Consider the following 10,437-nt stretch of genomic DNA (forward strand, 5'->3'; position numbering starts at 1 on the left):
CCCCGTGTGGCATCCCGTGCCCCTTCCTCTTGGAACTGAGTAAAGACCATCTTTCCAATGGCAGTCAGCTCCTGGTCTCCTGGCCCTCCTGTGCCTCACATTTTCTACAAACACATTGCATTTTAAACCAGTCTGACTCTAGCAGCTGGCCAGGCCCTGCTCATTTTAGCAACTGGAGCACCAAGCCAGGCCCAGGGCAGGTCAGCGAATGGATAAAACAACTCAGTGATCAAAAACTGGAAGACAAATATCACAGCAGCAGAAGGCAGGGATTTGGGCAAAAGGCCCCCAGGTCCAAAGCCTGGACCCACCGCCTAACACGGCCAAGTCACAGCACTGCCAGGTCCCAGCTCCACATTGCTGCCCACCTTACACTGTGCTGGGGGTTACGTGGATCATATCAGCTAAGGGCCGTTTGTTGATAACATTACCATGTGGACACTGCCTCTGTCCAGCCCGGCCCTGGGCTGGGTCCTGCCCTCAAAGAAGGCTCAGGCGCCTGGGACAGCAGAAGATAAGCTGCCCTCTCCCAGTGACAGGTGCCACAAAGGACAGGTGAAACAAGAGCTCAGGGACAGGCAAGTAGGACCCTCAGCAGGAGTGTCGGGGCCATCAGCCAGGTCGGTCCACAGTAAATTGGGCGCCGTCCTCCCAACAGCCATGCTTGACACACACTGTTCCCTCCACCTGACACGCCCTTCCCTGCATCCCACCAAACTCCTAATGCCCCTCTCAGGCTCAGCTCTAAGACCCCACCCCACCACCCAGCCCTCCTCTGGGCTCCCACAGCCTCCACGCAGACCCTGAATCTCAAAGCACAGGCCCACCTGTGCCATAATTATCCACTCACATAACTCTCTTTCCCCAGAGGCTCAGAGCTCCCTGGGTCTGGGTGATGTTCACTCATCAGGAGAGCCAGCCACGCAGGAACCGTAAATTTGTAAACACTGGCTCAGTGGACTTGGCCACTCAACACGCATTGAGACTCCCTTCACTCTATCACTGGTTAATGAGCGATGCCTGTCTGGGCCAAGCACAGCTCTAAGCACTGAAAACCTGTTGGACAAGGAGGGGCAGCACCTCGCTCACAGGCCACAGGTGAGTAACTGTGGGGAGGTGGGAGGGGTGGGAGGGACGTCAGAGAACCTGCGATGCCCGCTCTGAGCCTGCCAGGTCCACCATGAAGAGCTTCCCAACGCGCACTTCCTCCACCAAATCTGGGCCACGGCTCCGCTGGCGCACGGTGACCTGCAGCACGGCGTGGGAGCGAGAGGATGTCTTATTGGTGGCCGTGGGCTCCTGCGTGCGCTGCCGGTTGCCTTTGGTGAGCAGCTGCATGATCTGAAGACACAGGTGGGGTTGGGTGGGTGGTCGGGGCCCATGGGAGGCCACATGCTCCCTCCGGAACCACCCAATCCAAGAGAGGAGCGTTGGTCCCTTGAACCCTCTTGGACAGCTCTTTGCCAACAGAAACTCATCCAGTGGAAGCAATTTCTGGTTTGCAGCACAGAGTGACCAATTAATCCTCCGTCAACCAGTCCAGCAGGAACAGACCATTGTGGACGCTTGTACCACCCTCCCTCTGCTCTGTGCATTGCAGACACCGCCACTGGATTACCCTCCTCTTCCCCACAGAGCCAGGGGCAGTCCCAGAACTTTCCACCACAGAACCCCACAGTCGTATGGGCTCGCTGGTTGGCAGGCAGGCTGAAACCTGTTTGTGCACAAGCCACCATGGGAACCAAGCCAGCGAGCCGCAGTAGAGGGAGGACAAGCAGGAAGGCTCCCTGACCCAACCCCACAAGGGATGCTGCTAAGGGCATGGTGGTCTATCAGCGATGTCTGCTCCAAGCACAGCCTCTGTCACCCCATTAGCCAAGAAACAATGCGGGGGGGCTGCGTGTGCAGCTCTGCTGGTGAGCTCTGGCGAGGGTGGCTGCCGAGGCTGAGGCCTACTTCCCTCTGTGACCCTCACCTCCTGGGCGTTTGAGGTAGAGACCTCCATGATGCCTGCGATCTGGATGCTGCCCCTAGAATCTTCTCTCAGGTCCAGAAACCCAGAGGATGGGTTCAGGAGATCTCGGATCACTTCATTATAAATCTGGGAGGAGAGACAAAAGCGGGAAAGAAAGTAGCTTTGGTGCAAAAGCAGGGCAGGACTTAATGATCACAGGGGCCTTGCATCCCCAGAGCAGTCTCAGATGCCCGGAGGGCATCAGGGGCCACACACAGAGGGCTGTAGTGAATGGTTGCACCCATTCATGGATGGGGCAGCCGAGGCAGCTAGGCGGGCTCACCTCGAGGTAGGACATGGACACGCTGCAGTCTGCACTGTCACGGATCTCCTCGATAGCCCGGAAGAGGTCGGCGAGGGTCTGCAGGTAGATCCCAGGCTCCGCGTCCATCCCCAGCATGGTGTAGGTCTTCCCTGCACCTGCGGCGGACACCCACCACGGCGGGCATTCCTGAGGCGGGCTCTGACTCGCCTGGACACGCGCCCCTAAGAGATGGCTCATACCTCCTCTACGTTGGCCAAAGGGTCCTGAACACTCAGACATGCTCATCTTCCATTTTGGGAACAAGGAAGAGTCTGATGGCTCCTCTGTGGGAGAAACCGTGGGCACGGGGGCACCGGGACCATCGTGTAGACGCAGGCTGAATAGTAAGGGGAGCAGGAAAGACCACGGGGTGTGTGCCCCTCCCCCAGTTCTGAGACATGGGTGCTATTCCTACAATAACAGGAAGAGAGCTGTCGCCAAGGACGCCTCTCTCCCCTGTCCCTGCTCCCAAAACCCAGGATCAGATGGCTCTTCCTCTGCCAGTGCCTGGCACACAGTAGGTGTTTGCTAACATCTACTGAATGAATGACACCGACAGGCTGTGACTCTGGGCAAGGCGCATCTCAGGCCTTGGTTTCCCCATCTGCCCTGGCCCTCTGCGATCACAGTTTTCAGGAAACAAGAGGTGGCGCAGCTTTGTGGACCTCCGTCAAGCCTTCTGGGAGCTATGGACAAGCCTGTGGGTCCTTGTGGGCAGCAAGGTGCAGGTGCGGCTGGGTCCCCATGCACTCCTACCAGCTGTGTGACCTGGGGCAGCAGCCACTGTATGTCTCTGAGGCTCAGCTTTCTCGTCTGTGGGAAGAGGATGACTCTACCTGGACTTTGGGGCTGCTACAAGGATGGAAGGAGCCAACAGGTACACGGAGACCAGCGCAGCACTGGCTGGGCCATGATCAGTGCTCCGTCCGCGCTGGTAGGGACAGCCCCGAGGCCACCAGCCCTGCCCCCTCCTGGGACGCTGCTAGGCAGTACCTGAGGGGCCATAAGCAAACACTGTTGCGTTGTATCCAGAAACAACACCTTCCACTAAGTGCTGGGTGGTGGCACGATACACGTCTTCCTGTGGACGGACAGAAGGACAGACAGTGGAACAGCGGCCCAGCCAGAGCCCAGGCGATGGGCTGCTGGAGAGGACAAGTATGCGAGGTCTGCATGCGCCAGGGACTCTCAGGAAGAGGCCCTTCCAGACACAGCATGGGCTCCAGTCCCCGTCCACCGCTGCCCCGCCCCACGGGGTGAGACGGGGCCAGGCCCCTGAGCAGCCGCCAGGGAGGCTGACACGAGAGTGCAGAGACAGCTCCGGCATGAGGCCTTACACGTGTCTGGTGCTAGGCACTCACGGGGCCTCTCCATGGCTTCTCAAGAACCTAGAGAAGTCAAACACAATGGCTGAGACTGGCAAGTCTGTGAAGAGCATTAGGACTCCTCCATAAGGGACAAAATCGAGGCCCGAGCATCTCAGGCCACGAGAATCCCGTGTAAGCAGTGCCTAGCAACAGGTGTAGTAGTGAGCTCCCTGCCCAAAGGGACACCTCCAGGAGGGTAGGCGTGGCTGGCTCCACAGAAATGACAGTCCCACCTCCTCTGTCCTTCCTGGGTGCCCATCTGGACCCTGCTTCTCCTGTCCCTGAATGGTCCCGCCAGCCCTGGCTGGTCACACGGCGCAGAGCAGCTGGAGATAGTATCTGAGCACCAGCACTGCCTTCCTCAGCTCTGGACTCATACCCTCAGAGACTGAGACCTGGCCCTGCGATTAGCTGTGACCTCGCACTAGAGGATGGGCTCCAGAAGCCTGTAAAACAGGGACCATATGGCAGTACGTTTTACAGGGTTGCTGAGAGGCTGGCAAGACCATCGAGGCCATGCCTGCAAGGACAGCCCGTGCTGCTGACCAGGGCCCTCCTACTTCCAGTCCCACGGAGGTCTTCCGTCCTCTTTACACTGTGGTCGAGTCCCGAGGGAGGGGGACAGTCCCAATGCCCTGGGGTGGCCAGTGTGTCTGAGATAGGTCCTGCTCACTCGACTGCCAGGACGGGCAGGGCTGGGCTGAAGACGGCTGCGTCCTCCCTGCCGCTCCTCCCTCCCAGACTCTAGTCTGACTCGCTCCTGAGTCTGACCAGGAGAGCACAGCAGAAGGAACGCCACGCCAGCTGTGGGCCAAGCCCTGAGGTCTGGCGGCTTTGCTTTGCCCACATGTGGGCGCTCCGGGTGACAGCCCCAGTGAGCTCCAAGCCACCAGCACCCAGTGATGGCCAGCGAGGGGCCTTCAGGTGAGCGCAGCCCCCTCCCTGTACAGGATGAAAAGCGGCTGATTCCTGTGGACCTGGGAGTCAGGAAAGATGGCAGGGCATGCTTGTCTCCCATCCTGGCTTTGGGGACGCTGGCCCGCTGCAATCGAGAACCAGGAGAGAAGCAGGAGCCCGTGGTTCTTTGGCGGTTGAGGGTGTGGTGCGCAGTGCCAGGGGTCTCCGCCACTGGATTGGAGCAGGGCTGACAGCAGCATGTCCTTGACTTGGCTGGGTCTTGGGCCACACGTTCCCCAGAAAGCATCACCCTGACATTGGCAGGTGTGACATTCCCACCGCTGAGGCCCGGGTTTACATCCAGCTCTGCCGGACTCCCCAGGCTCCCCTCATAGCCTGGGGTGATGAGACCCCTGTCACTGGCCAGGTTCAGGTGACCTGAAGGCCACCTGAACAAACCACTCCATCCTTGGTTTAAGGGTGCTAGGGGGAACAACTGACGCTGAGTCCAAACTCCCGCTGTCCATCTGGGTCTCTGGAAGGGCCAGCTACTGCCTGCCCCAGCCCCGTGTCGCCTGCTGCTATCACAGCTGGCTCTCCCTCCTTCAGGTTCCAGCTCACCACCATACACCTCGCTGGGCCCCCCGACAGTGCTAATGCATCACCCACCTCCTTCACTGGATGGGGACCCCACCTGGTTGTCTGGATGGACCAGTGAGAATGTGTGTGAACCCCAGGCCCCCTGGGATGACCCAAGTGCCAGACTCCTTGTTCAGCAGGGAGACTCCTGTGACAAGTGCTAGAGAGGACCACCTGGCCATCACATCCTCCCCCAGGGGCTGCAGGGTCTGGGGAGGACACCACAGCCAGCCTGGCCCAGGGGGAGGGGTTGGGGTGGGGGCGGTGTTGGGGCGCAGGTTACCTGTGATGCGTGCTGGTCGAAAACAGTGTCGAAGATGAAGGTCTTCTCCCGAGACCGGTGTGTGCGCAGCGTGTCCTCGGGGTCCTCGCCGGGGTCCATGAGCACCACCATCTAGGGGCAGCGGGAGGGAGGCCTCAGAGGAGGGGCAGCCCACAGAATCAGGGCTGGCTTCCTGCATTTTCAAGGACCCCAGGCCTGGCCCTCCCTCCACGATGCCTGATGCACTGAGGTCTTGGTCTGGGTCCGAGGAGGGCTGCAGGCCTCTCTCTGCAGGGGACTTGGGGGACTCCACCCCCAGGCATCCTCTCCACTTCCTCTCCAGGCTCCTGCACCCCTCAGGCCTGCTGCACTCCCCAGGCACCCCTGAGTGTGCATGCATGCCCCACCCATCTACCCACCCCGCCCCGCTGCCCCCAGCTCTGCAGCCCCCTCTTTGCTTCTCCAAGTCAGCACATGTGGTGGCCCCCTCCTTGGGGCACTCCCATCTCACACAAATTATGTAATTATGAAGCAAGGTGTAGGAAGGTCTCTGGGGGACCAGGAGGTTCAAAGGAGACTCTCCCAGGGGAGGAGGAGGTGGGGCAGGGCAATTAGAGACCAATCAGCTCTGTTTACTACAGGAGGAGCTCCAGGGCTGGTGGGGGGCCTGGGGGCAGGGGTAGGGGTGGGGGAAGCCCTCAGAGCCTTGAGGGCACACTGGGCAGACCCAGAGCCTGGCACCCCTGCAGCCCCCCACCCCGCCATCCCCTCCCTGGGTCCACAGCTTTGGAAACAGAGACCTTGGGAGGCAAGGGCTGCCCAGAGGTTCCTGGGGACTGGGGCAGGGGTGCAGGGAGCAGCCCCTGGGGCCTGCCCCGGCTTCAGGCCAGCATGATTTCCATGACATAAGCTGAACCTGTTAAACTTCATGTTCTTCTTCTCCATGTAGTCGTGGAGAGGATCTCAGGAAAGGGACTCAGGGGCCAGCCCTCCACCCCATCCACATAGTTCCCGCCGTGTATGCTCGCTGGAAGCCAGGCCAGAATCCTGGAGGAACTGGGCATCAGGGCAGGCTCCCCCCCGCCAACCCTGGGCTCTGTTTTTCCATCTGTAGGATGGACGTGGTAACAGAAGACACTGTAAGGGGTACAAGCGACCACGTGCTCAGTGTCCAAGAAGCATCAACTGCAGTAGTTCTTATACCTGAGAAACTTTTTTTTTTTTTTGCTATAGATAACATCATTTTTAAAAAAGATTTTATTTATTTATTCATGAGAGACATAGAAAGGCAGAGACATAGGAAGAGGGAGGAGAAGCAGGCTCCATGCAGAGAGCCCAATGCGGGACTCGATCCCAGAACCCCAGGATCAGGCCCTGAGCCAAAGGCAGACGCTCAACCACTGAGCCACCCAGGCGTCCCTATAAATAACATTATTGAGAGAAATCAGCCAATAGTGAATGCTTGTGTGGATTGGGTAATATCAGTAGTAACTTCCTGACTCTGGTCGCTGTACTGGGGTCACAGAATATTCCTGATTTTAAGGAATCCATATGGACATCTCTGGGCATGGAAGGGCATGATGTCTCAAGCAGCCCAGTGACAAGGAGTGTGTAAACACACAGAGAGAGGAGGATGGAGCAGACGTGACCAGGTGCCGCCACCCACCCCCAGCACCGTGGGAAATGTGGCTGCAGACATAAGAGATCTTATGTGGGTCTCACCATTTCTGGCTAGTCTGAAGTCAGGTCAAAACACAAAGTTAGGGCAGCCCGGGTGGCCCAGTGGTTTAGTGCCGCCTTCAGCCCAGGGCGTGATCCTGGAGACCCGGGATCGAGTCCCACGTTGGGCTCCCTGCATGGAGCCTGCTTCTCCCTCTGCCTGTGTCTCTGCCTCTCTCTCTCTCTCTCCCTCTCTCTCTCTCTCTCTGTCTTTCATGAATGAATGAATGAATAAATAAATAAATAAAATCTTTAAAACACACACACACAAAGTTAAAAGGAAATGTGAACATGTCATAATGTGGATGAGCCTCAAAACCACCACACTGGGTGGGAGTAACCAGACGTGCAGCCCACGCCCCGCAGGACCCTGGTCATGTGAAACACCCACAGCATGCCGACCGCAGGGGCCTGGGGCTGGCGGAGGGCATGGGGGGCAGCTCAGAGGGGGCAAGCCTCTTTCTGGGCAGGAGGAACCATTTGGAACTGGACAGAGGTGGTGTCTGCACAAGGATGTACATGTCCTAACAGCCACTGAGTGGCTCACTCTGAAACCACGAACCTTATGTTATAGGACCTCTCACTTTAGTGTGCAAAAAGTGATCTGTGTTTTGTGCAGCACAGAGGGAGGAGGCTGTGGGAACTGGGCCCCAGCTGGCCTCTGAGGGACCCTGGAGCAGAGGGTAGAGCAGATGGACATGGGGGAAGGGAGGGTGGAGAGCGCCCGGGGGCCCCGTGGATGGCACTGTCACCCTCGCACACACAGCCCCACCTCTGCCAAACAGGCCAACCAAGTCACAATATCCAAGGCTTTGGAAGGACCGCGGCCGTGGGTGATATGAAGTTCCAACTGACTAAAGCCATTTCCCCTCCCCACGATCCAGAAGTGTCCTGTTTCCCTAAAGTCACTGGATCCTCAAAGCCAGGGATGTGGGAGACATTCTCACCGTGAACTGCAGGAATCTCTGGGCAGCGCTCATGTCCATGGAGCTGCCCGGGACCAGGGCCCACAGGGAACACCTGTCACATGTGGGTCAGTCACCTCCCCGGGATGTGGCCAGCAAGGCCTCCAGCATCCGGTAGGACAAGAGTCACCGTGGACAGTGGGGACATTCCCAGGCCAGTACTGAGGTTTGGGGACCAGTGATGCTATCCTGAGAACCTCTGTTGATTCCAGCAAATTGTTTCTGCCTTAGAAGTTATTTAAAAGGGTGCTCCCTTCCTCCTCTGATGTGTGTTAATCTGTTCCGTGCACAGGGCAGCCCTACCCCTGCCTGCCTGCCCTGCTCCAGCTGGTCACCTGGCCCTGCGTGACACAGGAACAGCCAGGGTCCTGAACCCTCCATCTATCTCCTGCAGCGTCCCGACCCCCAGTGCACTTATGGCACGAATGTAGCGAGATCAAGGCTGCTTCTGAATTAAGAACACGTACACTCTTCACACCTGAGCCAAATTCTTTCCTGCACAACTCTGTTCCCGCAGTTTAACGACCCTCGATCCACGAATTCAACACTAGCTCTGCAGCCTCTGCCCAGTGCACTCCCAGATGTCTGCACAGCTCGGACACTCCAACCATCTCCTCTTCCCGCAGCATGCTCTGGAGCTCCCCACCTGCCAGGTCAGCACTGGGTATCCCCACCTGGTGGGGAGCACAGCCAGGGCTCCCCAGCATCCTGGTCCTGCACCTCTGAAGTGCAAACCTACTCCCAAAAGCTACATTCGATCTCCCATTAGAGCTGCCCTTCTAACGACAAATGGAAAAATCCAGCTCACCTGACAAAAATCTGTCTTACCTGACATGTGGCATTTATTCTGGCATGTGACTCCTTGGTGCCAACGCTTCTAAACTGCACAGACAGCTCAGCATCTGGGATGTTTCCAAGGAGCAGGGATCCCGGCAAGCCCCGCTGTCACCTGCCCCTCCTGCCCCTATGCCCTCTGAGTGACCCCTCCCCGGGCCTGGGTCTCCCTCTCCTGCCTCCTCTAGGCGCTCTGCTCAAGGTCTTAGAGCGCCACCACCTTTGCCCTGCTTGCTCCTCTAGGACAGTGAGCTCCCCGACACTGTACATATTTCTATCCAGCATCCACCCCCACCCCCGGCTGGAAAGGAACGCAGTGGGGACAGGTCCCTGTGTCTCTCTCACCTCTGGCCACTGTAAGCATGCAGTATTAACACTTCTCAGGTCAGGGAAGTGCTTGCAGAAGGTGAACATCAGAACCCCATGGACACACACCCTGTGCCCTCGCGGCCTCACCTGGTCCCCCACTTTGTGGGCGATGACAGTGGCCCCTTCTTCCAGTTCCGTGTCACTGAGTGGGCGGATCCGAAGTGCTACCTGTAGGCAGGACACCATGGCAGCAGCCTTCCGGGGGTGCCACCAGGCTGCTCCCCATTCTCCCACTGCACCAGGGACCCCCTGCTTTACAACAGGGGTCTTTCTGTAACCAGCCAATGGGTACAGAGCAAGCCTGGGGCCTCAACTCGCCCACCACCAAGTGGGCTGAAGTTCCAAGGCCCCCAGCAGATGGGTTTTACAGCCTCCGGGGTCTAGAGGCTGCTGGGGAGTGAGATCATGGGGTAGGGGGTGAGGAGGCAGAGAGGGAGCAGAGGCAGGGCCCCCGACAGGGACCAGCAGCCCTGAGACCTAACCTGTGCCAAGCAGGAACCTGAGGCAGTGGGCCAGCAGGAGGTGGCATCAGGAACCCACGGCCGCAGGGCCCTCAGGGGATATAAGGGAGGATGCTCACCATGAGCTGCTGGTCCTTGGGCTCCATCTCTCTCATGGCTGGGCTGCCCCGGCCCAGGGAAGGGCCGGTGGTGAGGCCAGAGGGCATGATGCGCTCCTGCTCTCCTAGCAGACAAGGCGATCAGTGTGCACGCAGTCGGCCTCCCTCCCCTGCCTGCCCTGCCTTGGTGACGTCAGCAGGCCCCAGGAGCCCAGCCAGTCCTCAACTGTCTGCACACGTGGGACTGCACACGTGGCTCGGGAGGCCCCAAGCAGCTGGGTGGCCCGGGCTCTGGTGGACACAGGACAGCTGCATGCTGTGCACATGGGGTCGGGCTCCAGAGGTAGCCCAGCCTTCACATCTATGCCCTCACCTATTGCCTTGGCAACCCCAGGGTTCCTAGATTGCTTCACCTGGTCTACAGGTGAGCCTCAGAGCCACAAGGCTCAGCCCTGGAGCATTTCCACAAAAGGGGGGCCAATACCACCAGCCAACATTTAACAAAATT

At 58.7% G+C, this 10,437-nt stretch overlaps 1 protein-coding gene across 2 annotated transcripts in view; it reads right to left on the reverse strand.

Annotated features, from left to right (window-relative positions):
• LOC489893 (kinesin-like protein KIF19) overlaps positions 1-10,067 on the reverse strand; it is a 44,491-nt gene extending 34,424 nt beyond the window's left edge. For both annotated transcript variants that reach the window (XM_038539642.1, XM_038539643.1), the window contains exons 1-7: positions 9,951-10,067; positions 9,458-9,538; positions 5,505-5,615; positions 3,312-3,399; positions 2,298-2,434; positions 1,976-2,101; positions 1,147-1,341 (exon numbers count right to left, since the gene is read on the reverse strand). In XM_038539642.1, coding sequence (XP_038395570.1) covers positions 1,147-1,341; positions 1,976-2,101; positions 2,298-2,434; positions 3,312-3,399; positions 5,505-5,615; positions 9,458-9,538; positions 9,951-10,037 — 825 coding nt within the window. In that variant the 5' untranslated portion in view covers positions 10,038-10,067. The remainder of the gene's footprint in view (positions 1-1,146; positions 1,342-1,975; positions 2,102-2,297; positions 2,435-3,311; positions 3,400-5,504; positions 5,616-9,457; positions 9,539-9,950) is intronic.
• Positions 10,068-10,437: the final 370 nt, after the last annotated feature.

This window comes from Canis lupus, chromosome 6 (genome assembly GCF_011100685.1).
Source record: "Canis lupus familiaris isolate Mischka breed German Shepherd chromosome 6, alternate assembly UU_Cfam_GSD_1.0, whole genome shotgun sequence".
In the NCBI taxonomy this organism is placed as follows: domain Eukaryota; kingdom Metazoa; phylum Chordata; class Mammalia; order Carnivora; family Canidae; genus Canis; species Canis lupus.